General features: G+C 41.8%; 1 protein-coding gene across 1 annotated transcript; it reads left to right on the top strand.

The window, feature by feature from the left end:
• The first annotated feature begins 5,423 nt into the window (after positions 1–5,423).
• On the top strand, positions 5,424–13,654 carry LOC146183762 (uncharacterized). The gene is made up of 3 exons (XM_084608760.1): positions 5,424–5,484; positions 7,654–7,863; positions 13,170–13,654. Exons 2-3 carry the CDS (start codon positions 7,674–7,676, stop codon positions 13,334–13,336), a joined length of 357 nt encoding a protein of 118 aa, XP_084464886.1. The 5' UTR covers positions 5,424–5,484; positions 7,654–7,673; the 3' UTR covers positions 13,337–13,654.
• The last annotated feature ends 5,771 nt before the right edge of the window (positions 13,655–19,425 follow it).

Below are 19,425 nucleotides of genomic sequence, written 5' to 3'. Positions count from 1 at the left end.
ATACCACATTGGGATGCCGTAAAATGTGTACAAACAAAACTGAGAAAATGGCAAGCTTCAAGGCATGATGACGCAAACAACAAATTGCATACCATAAAATCAAAATTTGAGGAATGAAAATTATGTAACTATCAGAAATGCTTATTTGAAGTAAATGTATGTCGCCTCTGTATCGCACATACCCATTTGACACACAACTTCATTCTAGGAAAGAAGATAAGCCAATAGTCAAACCTCGATATAACGAACACGCATATTACGAATTATTGAATATATCGAACTCTTCCGAAATTATTTTGTCAAACACATGTATTTTTAACTTCCCATAGCTAACGCGGTTCGGCATAAAACGGATATTACGAGCTTCGCGACGCCAAGCACTACCTCACTTTAATAGCAGGAGGCAGGCTTCATTGCACTACATCTGTGTTGTGCGGCGCAGCAAACGTTCAAGACTGCCTCGCAGGCACTGACAGCGGCACAGATGCCACGACGGCATTGGGAGTTGACAGCCAAAGAAATCCGTGGCCTCTGAGATTACGCCTGCGCGCCTGTTTTGTGCGTGCGGAGGTGATCTCGGAGCCCATAAGAAATCGTTCGCATCTCACAATCGCTGACAGTGCCGCTTCAGCGGCGGCGGCAGCGGCACGATCGAATGTTGCTTTTGCTTTTTGGTTTTTGCGTCTTTCGCGTTTTTAGTGTTAGCAGTGGCGTCGCGGCGTGGCCGTCGTAGCTTTCGGAGGAGGCTGCGTCGGTCGCCGTGTCGAGTGTTGTGCGCGGGGGTGCGTAGTGCTGTGATGGAGTGAACGTGAAAAAAAGAGCAGGGCCTTCAAGGCAATTTACAAGAGGAGACTGATTGACACTCTTGACTCGTGAAGCTTCTTATGAAGCAGGGCTTGAAGATCGACTTGCTGGGAGCGGCATCGGACAGCGTGAAAGGTGAAACGATTGGCAACTGCTTTCGGCACGCATTGTTTGTTTCAGCAAAGGCCCGTGCATCAAGTGACGATGGGGACGATCCCGATGAAGCAGAAGCAGAGCTCCGCGAGCTCGATGAGCGTGGAATGATTTTTCACGTTTTGTTGGTGACATGCCCGCAACAATGACTGTAGAGGACTTTGTAGGCGGCGACGACATCGCAGCGACCATGGCTGTACTGATGGACGCCGAAATCGCCGTGGAAGTCTCTGAAGATCCTGCAGACGAAGCTCAGGCTGACCCTGCAGACGATGAGAACATTCCAACTTCACAAGAAGCGCTTGCTGCATTGGATTTACTACGCCGCCACTGCAGTGCTATTGAGAGCAGTGGGTTTGCCCTTGTTGAGTGTTTGCAAACTGTGGAACAGGGCGTGATACGGAACGCGATCACCACAAAAAAGCAGGCCGCGATAATGCAGTTCTTTGCGCGTAAATAAATGGAAGTGACCCAAGTAGGCACGCTCCAAGTTGTGCCTTCTGATTGAATTTCGCTGCTCTTGTGTGTATTTTCTATGAAATTTTATAGTACAAATTATGGATAGTGCGAACTATTTTCCGATTTTTTAACTGTTCGTTATAACGAGGTTTCACTGTATGTGAAGGGTGTAGATGAGGGCCCTATAAACCACATATTATTCTCCTGTATGAAATTTGAAAAACTGAGGAAAAAAATACTTTATGCATTTCTAGAGCAAGCAAATCCCATTTCACACCACCTTGCTTCTCAGAAAGGATGCGCTTGTCAATAACTCCTGTATTTAATAACTTCTTCTGCAACACTCCTGAACAAGTTGTAATGTTCTCTGATGTGTCATTTTTATTCATAACATAAACATAATACACTGCATGTTTAGCGCATGATAGCCTTAGTTGCTTATGCACCATAAAATCCAATGCAGCTCCCAAGCAGGCCATAAAATCCAACACAACATGCAAGAGGAGCCAATGTTTGCTACAAGGAGGTGGAATATTGTCAAAACATTGGCTTTTCCTGCGAACTAAGGCTCCCTCCCAACCCTTGTTCACTTCTCTTTCATACTGTGTAGCAATCTTCCTTTACTTCCACCCTGGATCCTGGTATAACAAATGCATTGCTACTCATTGCTAAGAATGTGGCACAGGCAGTACCTGCAGAGTGAAAGGCACAGGAATTATTAGTGAAGATATGATGACGGGGGGAGAGAGCTGAAAAGGAAAGTGAGAAGGGAGACAGGGTGATTCTCGCAAAAGTAGGCCTCAACCCAGACAGAGGATTTCAAAAAAAAGTCTCAATTAGTAGGGAAAACAGGAACAACTTGGTAGCCCCCTTTTTCCCAAGAAACATGCATCCAGAATTTAAAGTCGAAAGAAGGGCCAAACGAGCCAAAGCTCTAGAGCAATGGGAGCGAAGGAAGTAGTTTATGTTGATGCAGCAAGTGGCATAGCAGGTGCAGTGGTAGCCGTGGTAGTCGATGGCCGAGGGGCTCCGGTATCCACAGCAGCCATCAGAGGCCGTAACATAGAGACTGTGGAGGAAGTTGCGATAGCGCTAGCTTGCGTGGAACGAAAGCCAAGTTCATAATGAGCGACAGCAAAACTGCCATCCAAAATTTTGGAAATGGGAGGATATCGCTGGAGGCATCCGAAATCCTCACCCAAAGAACGGTGATAGGAAAATTCAGTTAATTCGGACACCTGCTCATGCTGCCGTCCCTGGTAACGAGTTGGCTCATCAGCCTAGCCCAAGCTCTCTACTTCCGGGTAGCCGTCGAGCCACCCGAACGCTGGGCATAAGACGAGCGTCTGCAAAATTACAAGGAAATCATCTACCATTATAAATTGGGACGTAGACTGGTACCCCAGCCAGATGTTACACACTAAACAATTTCTGACCCTTAAGGGTGGAAAAAAGGGTGCGCCGCGTATTTGCACCCCATAGCGCACCCTTGAAACACCCTTTTTGGCATTATCTCACCTTTAAGGGTGAGAAAAAGGATGCGCTACAAATTGCACCTTATTTCGGCCGATGCACCCTATATTAAGGGTGCAGAATGGGGCATTTACCAAAAGGGTGCAAACGACGGCGCTGAAAGGGAGCGGCAACAAATGAGTGCTGCAAGTACAGTATATATTCGAATGGTGTCACGTCACAAAGCGTCGTTGTTAATATGTATCACGAAAAAATAAAGTGGAATTGAGCAACGGTAATGACAGAAAATATTGAACGTTTGTATACGATATATAATCTGTCAGGAAAGTTGATTAGTTCGATTTCTTTTTTTTTTTTTCAAATGTATTGCAGTTAGCTGCACATATCACTCACATGACCTTTTCATCAGCAAAATACAATCAGTACTGGTTTAGAGAGTGCATGAAAAATTGTAATGATTATAAAATTGATGGCAGTGTGAGAAATTTGTTTGGGAGAATAGAAGTACTAAGTCATATTGGAGGGATGTCGGTTTCATGCAAGAAAATTTGGGATTTTTGGGTTGTTAGAGTTGGATGACAATAAACAATGAATGAACCAAATCTTGGAGGGTGAGGCGACATAATGGGTGAAGGTACTCTTAAAACTAAGTCAGCTGACTGAAAATTCTGTATACAATTACGTGTTTGTGCGCTTTTTGTTGAAGCTGTCAAGCGAATGTGAGCACCGAGCCCCCACTTCCAAACATGGTTTTATATTGCAGAGATTCAACTGAGTATGGGCATTCTGCGATATTCTCGATAACACACGTTCGCCGCCGAGAATGCCTACATTTCATCAACACATTGACTGCGTACACGTGAAGAGTTTGCTGCCTTTGCACCTTAGTACGGCACCTCTTCGAATTACGTACTGCATAGTTATTTTAAAAAGGCTGCATTTGATTTCCTCACACCACATCGAATAAAGCACTTTTAAAGGGCAATAGACACTAAATGTTGTTGGCATTTTTCTTTTTGTTAAGGTGCGCAAGACATTCCTATATATGGATTACCAATCGTTTTTGCCTACAGCCACTCAGTATTTTTTTTGCGTTTCTTGCTAGTTTTGGTTTCAGCAGCTGAGAGATGGCTGTGATATCACAATCAAATCTACGTGACGCTTGGCCTGAAAAAACAGCAACATAATTGCAGACGCTTCATCTTTTGTAATTCTTGTCCTCCAAGAAAGATGGCTTTAGTTTTCTGCTGAATTAAAACAACAGTGGAGCAATTTTATCGCTGTTTTATTCATGCCTCACGTAACCTAGACTTGACTGTGACGTCATAGCCATAGCTCGACGCCTTAGTCCTTAGTCGCGGAGGTTCCAGCCCCCATTCCCCAGGCCTGCGTGCCAGGAGCGGGGAGTAGGGGGCCTCCTAAATCGATGGAAATTAAAGTTTTAATCAATCAATCAATCGACTTTTGAAAGCGACACCAAAACTGTTGATAAAAGAAATTCGATTATAAATTATACAGCAAGCGTAAGCGAATATCATAAGACGATTCATATACAGTAATGTCTTACGCATTATTACAAATGATAAAACACGAATTCAAAAATGAAGTGTCTATACTCCTTTAAAATGCATAGGAAACGACGCGCAGCACTAATCAGAAAGGAGAAAAAGAGAAAGTTATCTGCGTCGTCTGATCTTTGTCGGCACATCTACCAGGCAGCTTTGTTCAGCACCGTATTATCTGCACGCGTAGCGAGACACTTCTGTGCACAATAGACAACGCACTTCCTACTCGGGTTCCAATTCTGCTGCTTCATTTGCTGTACTGCCGATTATATATTTTAGACAGTTGCCTCGTTTTCGAAACTACTGATTTTCTACAACAAAATTTCATGTGCACTTTGTTCGGCTTTGCTGATCCACCACCGGAAAATGAGAATCGTGTTAATGATGTCATCTGAACTGGCACGTGCACTTTTCAAACTCAATGCAAAGCAAGCAACAGGTCGTTATTTCACATTGCCCCCAACTGGCAATTTCCTGGGTATTGCTCCGATTTCTGCTGCCGTCAATATGCCTTTATGCCAAAATAAGGCACTAGAAATAACACTACAAAACAGAAAACACTCAAGCTTCATTTTTCTAACGAAATCGAAACAGAAACGAACTATACTCTATGCTTTCACCCTTTCACCGCCAGGCGGCCGCCGGTAGCTACCTTCCTCTCGCCAACATGGCGGCTTGCACGCTGCGGACTTGACCACGTTTTGACGATCGTTAATCTGCAGCATCGATTGCGAATTGTCAATCGTGAAATGTGCTGCATTTCGCATGCATAATTGTTGCAGAACTGTGTACGCCTGTGGTGTGATGTTTCGGGCAAACGGGCATTAATCGTGCCGGCTAGTTTTCAGTGTTCGTGCTCTTTGCTTTGCTCAAGCGTATTGGTTGGTTCATCGTGTCAAGTTTGAGAAGATTGAAGGAAGAATGCGTGAAAATGTTTTTCTGCGTGACCAACTGAACCCATTTGTTGATTCGGCACCGGTGGTGCGAAGGCGAACAGCTTTCTGGACGGCTTACGCAATCGTCTGTAAAGGTAAGCATACTCAATCATATTACGAGGCGGGCAGGGCGGGAACAGTAACAATGGCCTACCGCATTGCTACACTGTTTGTCGTTTGTTTGGGAACGTGACAGAACGGGCTGGAACGGAACGCGCTTGATTTCAGCTGGCTGAAAAAATAACGCTCATGAAGTTGGATGTCGCGGTGATTATTTTCGCAGATTTGCTGCTAGAAAATAGAACTCCTTCCTTAAAAAAAAAATACACATGCTGGGCTTTCTTGCCTTACGCGCAGCAGGTTCATGAATGGAAGTTGGGTGATGAGCGCTGATTTGTCAGTCTCTGCCTCGTTCTACTCGTTTCTATTAGTGCTAATTCTCGTTATGGGGCAAAGTAAAGGAAACGCACTGTGTTGGTACATAAAATGTTTAGCTGACTTTCGAGATAACGCTAGCACTTTGTGGACGTAGGAACTCAAACCACTTTCCATCCGTCATCGAGGCTTTTCCGCTCCGTTGATCATCCCTAGGTAGCAGGTTAAATAGAGGTGAAATAGAGAAGCGCATGGTATGGTGCCTTGTGAGTGCGTGTAGCGGATTTGCTGAGGTCTAAAAATATTCTTTAGCCATCCTGTATGGTCATATCCCATTTGCCTCTGCGGGACTTTAAACCGCATAATTTACAAAACACCATTTTGAGTGGCTACTATGCCCAACCGATGTTATTTTTCCCCAACAGGATTTACATTTTTAATCGCAATATGAGCTGATTTTATCGATAGGGTCTTGTATCCACTTGCCTGGCGAATAAAGTCTTGCTTTTGGGTTATGATGCTTTTCTTATGGTTTTTACACTTGCTTCCTACAGTCCTTTATATTTTGTGTTGTCAGTATTGGGCATTACAATGAATGGATATTTGCAGGTGATGCTTCTACATTCAAGTAGAAGCTGACAGCTTGGATTCTAGGCCAAAAAGCATGCAATAAGTTGCTGTGACAGTGTTGCTATGTTTTTTGCTCTGACCAAATGTTCACTTTCTTCGCTCTTTTCCTTAAATCTACTTTTTGGAGCAGTTCTATTTGCCTGTTACAATAGCCATTATGTAGGCCAGCTAGTTTCTTTGTTTTCAGTTTCTGCATTTGGTTTTGAATCAGCATTTTCGTTCTGTTTTGTTTTAATACTGTGCTTGCTTTGGGCACAGGCCGATCGACCGCAGTCATGGCTTCAAGTTGGCCTCTTCCTGGAGCTGTTCTTGCGCGACACAAGCTATGGATTTCGTAGTCAGTAAAACATTGCTTTATGAGTCTTGCGAGCAAAATGAGATTAAAATTGACAAACTGCTCTAGAAGCAGAAAAAAAAAGATTGCATATTCTCTACATTTTTTATTTTTGTTCAGTCCCTGAATTTTGAAAACTTAACCTCCTCGGTTTTATGGCTCGCATTCTTTTTTCTTCCTTTCGTGTGATAGTATGCCTTGCAATAAAGAACGATTTTTTACAAAAATTGGTACACACCGGATTCGTAAAGGAAATATACTAAGCCCCATTGATAAGTGGTCCTTGCTAAATTTCCTTTGGATCACATTCATACCGTCCGATATTCACATCTCCATTTTTTGTTTTTGGTGCCAAAAGTAAGGTTTCACATTTGAATTTTATGCTGTCATTATTGTTTTTTGAACCTAATGGATGACATCTCATCAACTGGTTACCTTCCACAGTTTCTGCCAAGATATTTAAAAACGACTTTCTTAAACACCATTTATTCAATAGTATTTTTTTTTTCATTCCTTCTGTGGGCCAGTATACAAAGACCTGCATGTTTTAGAACTCTGGAAATGCCTGTGTTGTACAGGCACTCATGTAGCTGCAAAATGCCTGCTAAAAGTTAGCAGAATTTCTGACCAATACTATTTTTGATTTTTTTTTCTGGGAATCAAAAAGCTGTCTCTTGTAATATTTTAGTAAAGGGAGCAATATTGTGCAGAATTATGCATCAAAATTTGCATAATGTGCTCCAGCTTCTTTCCGCACTCTTGTGGAGTATATTTCTGTCAGTGGTTATATAACTGAATATGTAACTTACTTTTACATTTTTCAAAATACTTTTTTGCCAAATCTGATTGCACTTTAGGGCATGCCAATGCCATTATTACTGCTGATCAGTCTTTTTTAATGCAGGCTTGTCTACTTTACCTGCAGCTACTTTGGAACCCTCTTCTATGTCACCACTCATCACTGACAAGGACAAGGTGGCTCAAGCTGCAGTGCATTCTGTGGATCCAGCTTCAGACCATTTCTTGCCTGTCGACTGCACTGCTGCACGCCCTCTGAGCTCTGGTATATTTATTCAAGCCATCACCCGCCTGCAACTAGAGAGAATGGAGTCATGCAGTCACGTTTTCAACTCAGGTTAGTTACGAGACTGGTAAACTATTCTTAATTTTTATATATCACCTCCTTTGACATTTGTTGCTGATTAGCATAATTCATACACCTACATGGCCTATCAGGAGACGTGGAACTAAACCCTAGACCACACATAGTAGCCTGCCTGCATTCCGTACAATTTATCTGAAAAGCTTTATTGTAGTTGGAACTTACAGAATACAAAATTCTGGCTTAACTCACTCTTATTTCCTGCTCTATGAATAATTGAAGGTACATTTGGCTGTTGGCTATTTTGTGCTGGCGCACTAAAAAAGGCTGGGCAAATTGAATACCTGTTTCATTCTGCACACTGATGAGAAGCATAGGAAATCTGCACATATGATGAGGATAAGGGTGTGGTTCAGATAAGAACGGTAATCAAGGTCCCATGGCCATTTTTTGTCTTCAATGAAATCTTTATATGTGGCGGGCAAATGTCTCGATACAATAAAAAATAACCTTAATTTTGCATGATATGGTGTAGTTTTCTCTGGAAAAAAAAATTGTAAATCCCTACAGGTGAAAAATGCCATTTTTGCCCTTTCAGAAAGTTGCAACTTTGGAGACCTGCTGCTAGTGTACAGAAATTTTGTCATCCATCCCTTTTTACCGACTGAATCTATGCAACCTTTACCTCTACGAGAATGATTAAAAACCTGCTTTTCTGTTGCACTTGAGTTAGTAAAAGATCGCAAACATTACTCCAGAAACAGCGCGCTACAAAAAAGTCAATTTTCAAACTTATATATGGGCTTGATGTATTATGTCGTTAGCATTAAAATCTTTTTCTGTTAATTATTCAGATTCTTTGCTTATTTCCTTAATTTCATGCAAAATTGGGAGTTCATCAAATAAAATATGATATAAAAAAAAAGTTAAACCAAGTTAAACCGTTCTGGCTTTCTGCCATGAAATTTTAAGCAATAGCGAATTTAATCCATTTCAAGCAATCAACACTGCCAACAAGCAGAAAAGTGACTTTATAAGCTTTGAGAAGGCTTTGGATATTGCATATGTTAGAATGAAACTAAATTCAGCAAATAATAAATTGAACTTTTGACTCCTACTTCTTAAGAGGAAGCCATAAGCATTTCTACAGAGACAACATGCGTTCAGTTCTATATTTATTTTCATACCTTTAGCTTACATAGCGGAACACATTTTGGTACCAGATGTTTATAAAGTACTAAGGATTGTTTTTATGGGAGCTCAACGAAAAAGAAGATGCTGTAGTTTTTGAAATTCAAGTCACAGTTGTCTGTTTTTTTTTTTTTGTAGTTTCAAATTTTTGCCAATTGCAAGATAATATGGAGGGAGAACAAGCAAGTCTAGAACTTCCAATTTTTTTAGAAATAGAGAACTAGGCCAGGATAATGTGCAGAAAGAGTTTTAGTGGCAGCACTTTATTTAGTTGTGCCAGAATGTAAGGTTGAATATTAACAAGCTTCAAAACCAGTGCTCAATTTTGAACTTTTTTTATAATGTTAAACAATATAATGCAGCCCTTCTTCAAGCTGTAATATTCATTAGGTACTGAGGATTCTTGAGAGGGATTTTCATAAAAATCGATGATATTTAAAAAAAGTTGAAATCAAATTTTTGCGGTTTTCAAATCTTGGGCAGATTTGATCCATTGGCAAGAACACGCAGGGCAGTCTAGAGCTCCCTCTTTTGCCTGAAAATAAGGAAATTATCGGATTTATAGACGAAAAAAGGCTTCATAAAAATACGGTCATCATGCCCCTATTTAAGGTTGAAAATAGATTTTTTGTAGCGTGGTGCCTCTGGAGCAAAGTTCCGGATATTTTACTACATCAACTACAACAACAAAACATGTTTTTAACATAAAAGTAAAATTTGCATAGATTTAGTGGATAAAAAGAATAGCTGGCAAGCTTTTAGTACGCTAGCAGCAGGTCTCCAAACTTTCAACATTTTTAAATAGCAAAACTGAATTTTTCACCTGCAGCGATATGCGACTTTTTCCCAAAGAAACTACACCACACCTTGCAAAACTAAACCCATATTTGTGCAGAGACAATTGCCCACCACACATAACAATTTCACTGAAAACAAAAAATGGTCATAGGACCTCAATTACAGTTCTTATCTGAATACACCGATAAGATATTGTAGATTGCTTTTTTCAATGACAGCTATTTCATATTTCAGTAAATCATGAAGCTGCTTAACCGGCTTCAATGTTGGGGTGTATTGGGCATTATGGCACATAGGCTGCTAAGGCCATTATGCATTAGGCTTATTTCTGTAACCGGAACCACAACATTTATTTCACTTTATAAGGTTACCTTGCCTGCTTTTCAGAAAGTTACTACTACCACTTTTTTACCCATACCTGGCAAACAGTACAGAAATAAGATCAATAAATCATCTTAATTCTGCTCACAACAGTACATAGAAGAGAAATCTCTCGCTTAAAGGTATTTTATAACCATTTTCTTTCTGCTGTTTGGGACATAATTCTACTGCCACCTATGAGCATCATTGCAGCTCTCATATGGAGTTCTCCTGTTATCACTGATGAAAAGAATTCATTATATTGGACCACTCTCTCATTAAATGCGACCCTTCCAAGTTCAGTCGGCAGCTTATATTTCACTTGGAGCATGAGCACATGCTAATTTTGCCGTTCATTTCCTTTTATTTGTATTTTTCAAGTGTATTAAATGTGTATATGGCTTTTCTTTCTTGGTGCCTGCAGTATCTAAACTGTAAGACTACTGCCACTCTTCAAAGTTACCTCTCTTCAACTAGAGGACCTTAAAAGGCAATAAAATAATGATTATCCTTTGTATTTTGCATTATCTGTACACATTGTTTCCAAGAATACTAAGCAAGGGTTGAGGGTGAGCCTCAGTCCAGAAGCCAGCATTTCAATAAAGGTACTTTTCCTCATCTTGGCAGTGTGGTCATCAGATGTGGAGCTTGCATATGCTTTTGTTTTACAAGAAGAAAGCAGAGGAGGGAAGGAGAATAGAGCTAAGGGTTAAGAGAATGTTATCTTTTAAATAGCTTTCTCTGAGCTGGGCTACAGCAGTAGCCGCAGAGTACTTTTGAAAAGCATTCCGGAGGTGGCTAATTATATACCAGCGTTAGGTGTCCAGGAGTGTAGTGATATAAAAAAAGAATTATATGTCGCATGTGAATAGTGAAAAATTATCAAACATTATCGAGAAGAAAAAATATAAAAAGACAAAACTTTGGGTAAACAGTTGAGTTTGCATTGGAAAAAGTATTCATTACCTACTGTCTAGATAAACAAAAATTGGAGAGACAGGCCAATGAATGAGCATAACATGAAATAGTCGTCGGGCAGGCACAAGCAAAACATTCCTTAATGCAGTCTATAGCCTTTAAATAAAATTGGCCATAATTTTGATGAAATTAGGGTATTTATCTCGAGTAAGCTTTAATTCTACAAAAACCAACTATAGGGAGCCATTTCTAATCCATGAATTTAGAGCAGTGGAAAATAAATATCTCGAAAGGAACGTTTGAATCTCTTAAATACAATCCCCCCACACCATAAGTAGTTGGCGAAGCAGTCACATGCACCATGAATGGTGTTTATTTACAGCAAGTGTATCTCCACTAGCATATGCTCAACGTGTCTTTTAAACATTTCCTCTTTATCACTGGTGACTTTGGTTACCCCTTGAATCTTTCGTCTGATAATGCCTTTTTTGGCAGGTAAGGCTTACTCAAATTCATTTTTTCAGTTGTCCTTTCTCCTCAGCATTTCATTTATGTTTTGCATGGCATTCTTAGCCTATGCTAGTACTTAACCATTTCCAAATAGCTCTCAACAACTATTTAACTGCAGCTGTATTGCCTGTTCCTTTCAAGAAACATGTGCCAGCGTTGAACCTGCTTTAGATGCTGACTTTTCTACCCCATACTGTAGCTTTCCCTGCTACTTCCACCTTTTTATTTTGTTTTTTTTGGTGATAGACCACCCAGACCAAAGTCATAGAAGTTAATACACAGACAAACATAATTTCACTTCTCGCTCTGCCCCTCTTTCTCTCCCCTCCCTCCCTTTCTCAGTTTTCTTCTTGGGAAGTAAAAGGTCCTTCCCTGCCAGTGATGCTCATGGTGTCCAGATAGACAAGCACCTTTTTAAACTTTTGGCTTGGCTTGCAAACTGAAGCTTTTCTGCTACCCTTCAATTCTCTTTCATGCTATGTAGTCACCTTGCTCTTGTTCTATCCTGGATCATTTTATAAAGTAGTATGTTTATGTGCAGGTAATGGCCACAGTTATATGGGCCTCTACCGCCCAAAAGGGAGTCTATAATCTGAAAGACTAACAGTAGTCCTGTCAATCTACATGCAAAGTAAAACCATATATAAAAAGTGATCTAAAGGCCGAAAAACATATTATGGAGAGCTGCTGAATGTCATTTTGATTCCGTAGCTTACTGTCTTCAGGATTTGTTATAAGCTTTACCATGTAGCATTTAAAATTGTATTGTGCAGAAGAAACTAATTCCTTTAGAGCTATGACGGTAAAGAGCAACAGAAGCATCAAAGAGCCCTAGAACTGTGAGCAAGAGCAGGTGGCACATTGTATCAGCAGGTAGAGCAGTTTCCCAATCATACAACATGAAAAAAAAAACAAATGCTGCTTTCAACTAAAGGCTAAGTTTTAAAATGTGCGGTCTTCACGCGCATACCTATTGTCAGCATTCCACCTGCACTCGTGCCATTTTTTTTCTGTTTCATAACAAATTTTTAATGACATCTCTAAATAACTTGCAGATTACAGTTGGCAAAGAAATTGTGTCGTGTATTTTCATCAGTGTTTAATTGAATTACAAACATATTGACATGAGTAAATTTGGAATAATTACAAAAAACGAAAGCTGCCAATTTAGACTTCGTAGGTTTGCTGGCCTTTGCCCACAAATTTACATTTGGCTTAAGCAACTTTTGTGTGCATAAATATCAAACAAGCCGTTTTATTTGTTAACATTCTTTGTATTATAGTGAGATAATTTGTAGCATTTGAGTAGCTATAAAAGAAGTGGGTTTGAAGGAATACTTTAACAAATCCTGAAGATGGGCTAGATGATGCATTGCAACTTGACGAAAGGTAAAAGCGCACAGGAAGACACAAACCCAAGTGAAGACGACACAGGACACACGGGACAGTGTGTGTCCTGTGTCGTCTTTACCCAAGTGTGTCTTCCTGTGCACTTTCAACTTTTTTTGCAAGAATACCTCTTCAGCAATCGGCACTGATGCAATATTTTATTGCCACTGCAGGACTCGTGTACCAGCTACTCCTGTCAGCATATACTCCGGGGAAAATATTGAATATGTCGACCTGCTGCGCATCCAGGTGGACCGTGAAAAGCTGTTCTCTGCGACAAGTGGGTGGAGTGACTGGCAGCGGTTCTGTCCGCCAACATGGTCTTCAACATTCAGTATGACTGCAAGCTATTCAACACATGTTCTAGGTGCCTCTTCTTTCATTATGCATTGTACCTAGAGTGGTGGCTACCAAGTTCTTGAACAGTCACCTAAAGTATCTCAATTTTCATGTGCTAGGAGTTGTATGTTCTGCTGTCTTGTCATAAATATACATGCCTTTTTTGTATATCTACACATTTCTTAGCCATTTGTGTAGGAGAGGGTGCCATGCACTAAATAAGTGATGCACTATTTTGCTCTTGCTCTGACATGTCATTATGTTGTGATACTACACTGTAATAAATTGTAGACATTCCTCCAAGTAATTTTGAGTTGTCCAACCCTGTAAACCAGCCAAATAACTTGCTGATAGTGTGAATAAACTTTGCTACCAAAACTGTAGGTGTCACTTGTATATGATTGTAAAGCTGCCTCTGAGTAACTTTGCAGCACACACTTTTTCCCATTATTGTTTCAAGAATCTCCATGCCCTATTTTTGGTATGTTTTTGCTCAGCATGCTTGTCTGAACAGTTGCCAAGCATCTCCATGACATGCACAGATAGACCTTCAAATTGAGCAGTATACATGTCATTGTGCCTCATCAAAATTACATATACCTAAACATGGCAAGTATTTTTGTTAGATGCTTATCGGGTGTTCTTCATAGACTCGTCCTGAAGCAGAAGCCTGGGATTGATGTGTGGCAGGAAATGCAAGCACAAATATAGGATTCTGTGGCCCCATATTCTTATTTGCATTGTTTTTGCCCTCAACTTATTGATACAAACACAGGAACTCCTCGTCAATGCTGACTAGCAACCGAGCAGACTTCTCTGCAATGCTTTAACCAGTGCAGGGGAAAGTGAAAATGACACTTCGGACAGATCACGAGTGCATGAAAACTTTTGAATATGAGTTTTCATGCACCCTTGACCTGTCCGAAGTGTCATTTTCACTTTCTCTTGCAATGGTTAAAGCATTTCAAAGATGTCTGTTGGGTTGCCAGTCAGCATTGACAAGGATGTCCTGTGTTTGTACCAACCTGTTGAGAGCGAAAACGATGCAAACTAAGAATATGGGCCCACAGAGTTCTATATTTATGCTTACAATTCCTGCCGCATATCAATCCCAGGCTACTGCTTCAGGGCGAATCTATGCGGTGCACCCTTTTGCCACCTATTTCGTAAGGGTACAAAGGAAAAAGTGCACCCTTAGAGAAGGGTGCAACAACTGCACCCTCTAAAATTTTAAGCTGGGCACCCTTCTTTAAGGGTGCGGTATCTTCACCCTATTTTTTGCACCCTATTGGTTGCACCCTTTAGGTAAGAAAGGGTGAGCGTCTGGGGACAAGCCAATTTTCACCCTTAAGGGTGAGAAATTGTTTAGTGTGTAGTCTAAAAAATAATAGAGAAGCTGTCGCGTGAAGGCGGCTACATACCTTCATGAACCCAGTCTAGGCATTTCACGCGCTACCAGACAGGATAATGATCTGTGCACACTGTGGTGTTAGAGGGACCCTCAACCACATAATTGGGAGTGCCCACAATCCCCAGGGATAGCCCTAAATATATCATGTAAAGAAGCCTGGGATACCCTGCTGCGAATTGTGGACCCTCAGATCCAGTACCGCATCGTTCATCTGGCGGAAGAGGCCGCAACAAACCAAGGGCTATCTGCCAGCCTCTATTCCGCCGGTGCACGACTCCCCGTCTTCCTCAGTACGTGTGCCAGGGGCAGGGAAGAGGACGGCCATTTACGATGTAAATAAAAGTTGTGCAACCAACCAACTGGCATGGATGTGCGGCCGCGCCGCGACCGGATGCTGCAATGTCTCTACACCTCCTTTACCCTCCGCATTTTCTTTCTCCGCGACACTCACGTACCTCGTGTCCTTAGCAACATGGGAACAGCAAGGGACACTCAGTTGTTTCCTTCCTCCATGCAGCCAGCAGACTGCCCCCATTTTGGGCTTGGTTTAAAGCTGTTTTCTTTGTGCATAATTTGTGCAAATGGCTTTGCTCAAGCGGACTGGCTGCGCACGCCAGTTTTCCAAAGGCCGTTTATGGTCTCTGATTAGCTCTCACGTGGTGCGCTTCACTTGTTAGATGTGCAGGAAACACCAACCGTGCTGCCCGATGACGACACCACGGGTTCAAATTACAGTGCGAATTACAAGCGAGTTGCATCTCGGATCACAGTACACTTTGACACTTTGAGTTGACGCCCGGGCCGCGTACTACTCTACAGCGGAGCCCTATCTGCCAGGAAGGTGTGCAAAACAATGCGAGTTTACGTTAGCGCGGAACACACAAAAAGAAAATCTGCGTGAATGACATACATGCTGTGTGCCAGCTTAAAATGAAAATGCACTGCAGAATACATTGTGTCATTTTCCCTGACCTGGCGAAATTTTTGATGGTTTTCCTCACATTTCTCTGATTTTTTCCCGGTGCATGAAATTTCCCCGACAATTCCCGGTTTTCCTGGTTGCTAGACACCCTGCAGATGAACACGTGAAACCAGAAAAAGTTATCACAAACTCTGTAGCAACACGCACCCTGGCCACCACACGAGAGCAGTGATACACATATATCAGCTCCTGTATTCTGAAATTCTCCAACATTTCTTCAGCAGTAGATGCAGGGTCCACTCCATGCATGTGCATCATCACAGAAGCATTACTGGTAGGGCCATCTCATGCCCATGCATGCTCACCTTTGTAGCCTTCACAGTAGTGTTTTGTTTCTCCGGTGAGGCCAAGTGCTGCTACAGGTACCACTGTAAGTGCAAATTACAATTATGTAAGTGCTAATATTGACCAAACTAGGCAAGTACCAATCCAAACGTTGCAAACAAAGTTTTCAATGGGGTGAAACATATTTTTTATCAAGCATAAGCTCAGTTTTTTATGGTGTGACAATGACTAAGCAAAGGTATAAATACAATGTGCTCATCTTTAGCTATTCTACAATGTACTGCTCAGTGTACCATATTTGGGTAAAGATTATTTGCACTAACATCACTAATTATTTAACTACATTATCAGATGAATTATACTTGCTCCCGTCAGTAGCTACCCATGAATACACTACGCTATAATTTTAGATTTGCTCAGCCATAACTGGAGCACCCAAGTTAGAAAACTCAATCACTACAGTCGTGTTTCGATGGAGGTGGAACACAAAGGCATCTGTGCACTGTGTAAAGTCAATGCACACCAAAGATCTCCACTAGGCATAAATTATTCTGCAGCCCTCCACTATGGCACTCTACTTTCACTCCAGCCTTCCTTCCCTAATGACATGGGTCAGGTGTCCACCCATAAGTGTGGCAAATACTGTGCCTTTCCTCTAAACCAAAACAAGTTGGTTTATTGAAAAAGAACAATATCAATTTGATCTTTACCATCCTTAAAAGACAAAGCAAGATATTCAGCTAATTTTATTTTGTATCCCTGTAAAATTTGAGCCTAAACAATCAAGCAGTTCAGCCAACAATGTTTTTCTGTCAAGCTCCTATTGACGCAACAGTAAGTACACCTTTTTTCACACTCAGCGCCACCATGGGGTACCTAAGAGCTTAAGGAAAATTCATGCACACTGGCAGCCCCATCTGCAAGTAGTTAAGCTGAGTCTGGTTAAGTATAAACTCGTCGATAAGTTTATTTGTAGCCACAATCTAGTGTCTCACATTTTCTCAATGACCCTCACCAATATTCTGCCTACATATCTTCCACTGCACAGCAGTGTGTGAGCATTTCTTCACTTGATAAATGTCGCATTCACCGAAGAAATGGCAAATCATGCTATCATTAAGACCGCTTGCCTGCTCCACTCAAGCGAAGTCAAAGCATGCTAAGCACAATTGCCGAAATTTCCGCAATGACGCCAAATGCGGGGTCATCAGGTGATGAACTCCACTGCTCCTTGGGTGGCCCCGGCATGTCCCCAGCCTGCTTTGCACAGCATCCGCAATGAACGGCACTTTGTACGTTCACAGTAGTACAGGCTACTTGCTATAATCCCAGTCACAAGTATGCCTGATCATGTGCTGAGCTTTTCACAACAACGCCGCGCACTGCCACGTCGGGCAACAAAAGGCGTTTATATAGCCCTTCCTGACCCGGTCGTCACTTCAGAAGTGGCCAGCGCTGTCATAAAGGCTCAACTCTTGTCATAGCCTTTGTGTGAAAGACTAAAATTATTTTATAATAAAAGAAGGTGCCATAGATTTATGCAACGCCTCCTGTTGTGGTACTAGCAGATGCCAGGCGAGCCCGACCAGGCAGCAAGTGGCAGTGACATGCAAAATTTTCTTGCACGCAATCATCATTTCTACAGGGAACATGGTATTGGTTAATAACCTGCATTGTGTATCGTCTAGCTTTCGTCCTGTGTTCTGATGCCTTTCTTTAAAATGGACGCTTCCATCAAGGCGGTGAGCAGGGAGAAAGTAGCTGTCTATCGAAAAACACAACAAAACAAGGGGAGGCTAGTGGCCCGTTGAACGGCGCACGTGCGAAACGTAGAAAGCGCTTGTTCTGCCATCGGCCACATCGCCAGGGTCCACTTTCGGCGCGCTTCAAAACTCGAAATGTCGCAACGTCCAGCCCGCTTTGTTTACACGAGCCAGCATTATCGCAACTGTAGTTCCCTTTAGGCAGAACTGCTACTAATTTTCCCTGATATAGGCACGAATTCCCCAAGTTTTGCGTGAAGTCTTCCAGATTATCCGGATTCCCTAAGAATTCCCGGTTAGTAGACACCCTGCAATAATTTCCAGTAATTCATCAATTACATACACATTCTAATTTTCTTAGCCTTTGACACCTTTGAACGAATTTATTTTAGTTACTCAATTACCTAATTGATCAATTACACTAAACTTTCCTTATTAACCTCATGAATGATTTCTGAGCATTCTGATAACTTTAAACCCCTTTCTACCATTTTTCATTTTCTTTAATTATTTCAATCGGTTAATCGATCAATTACGCACTACATTTTCTTGCATCATCAAGCATGGGCATTGTGAGCATTTGGCACCTCTGAAGCTTCTTTTATTTTTTTTTTCATTTCTTTTGTATTTTTTTTTCATTGTATTTTCTTAACTCATCATCATCTATCACACAACAATCAATCACTAAGACCATAAATTACCGCTATACATTTTTTCTGCGCCGCCCCAATTATTTACGGCACGCAATCTCTGCACCGCTACTATTACTATGCCGGTGGCTTTTCGACCGAACGAGCTCTATAAGCTACCAGTTCATATTTACCACAGTGCACTAAAATTTCATGTATTGAACAGCGAAGACAAAGTTGGACTGGCGCAATGTACTCGCTAATTCTCTCCTGCATGCAGAGCGCCCGGCTTCGTCGGTTCAGTTGGGGACCAAAATATTGTTGTTTGGCTCAAATGTAATACTGATTTTTAGCAGCCGACCGCAGCTACCCCTTTAATGACTGACAAAACACTAAGCCGGGCGCAGTGGCGCGCCAACCTCCTCCCTCCCTAGGCCCGAGCTACTCCTGAGCGATGTCCATAGTACAAAACACGAGGAGGAAGCATGCACTTACATGACTGCAAAAAAAAAAAAAACGAAGTGTCTAAAGGTACGTCCGACGTATCCATTCGATTCTCATAAAGATACGGCGGACGTCGATATACAGGCTCATGGCTATACGCACGTCGAACGCGGCCACATTCCGCTTGCTACGCGTGAATGAATCTTATCCTCTATGATATCAGCTAGCCGCGACTCTCGATGAGGTGCTACGAAGAGTGCATCCGTTCTAACATAGATCACGGTCTTCACTTAGGGTTGTGTACGGCAAGCATCGCTGTCACGCACATAGCTGCAGGCGATGCTACGTACTGCACCCGCTCCACCAGCTGGCATCGAGATACGCACATTCACGAGCAGCTTTCGCTTCGCACTAAACTATTACCTCGATCTGCCCGTAATGTAAGCGAGCTACTCCTAGCATTTACGCTGTCTTAGGTCCTGCATCGACCTCCGAAGATCTAGCGCCGGCACAACACACACACAATTCGCCGTGAACAACATTCGGCAGTCCAAAGTATGTATGTGAAATGGTATT

This window comes from Amblyomma maculatum, chromosome 7, assembly GCF_055883805.1.
Source record: "Amblyomma maculatum isolate TAMU_Amacu chromosome 7, ASM5588380v1, whole genome shotgun sequence".
In the NCBI taxonomy this organism is placed as follows: domain Eukaryota; kingdom Metazoa; phylum Arthropoda; class Arachnida; order Ixodida; family Ixodidae; genus Amblyomma; species Amblyomma maculatum.
This window is presented reverse-complemented; position numbering and strand designations above follow the sequence as displayed.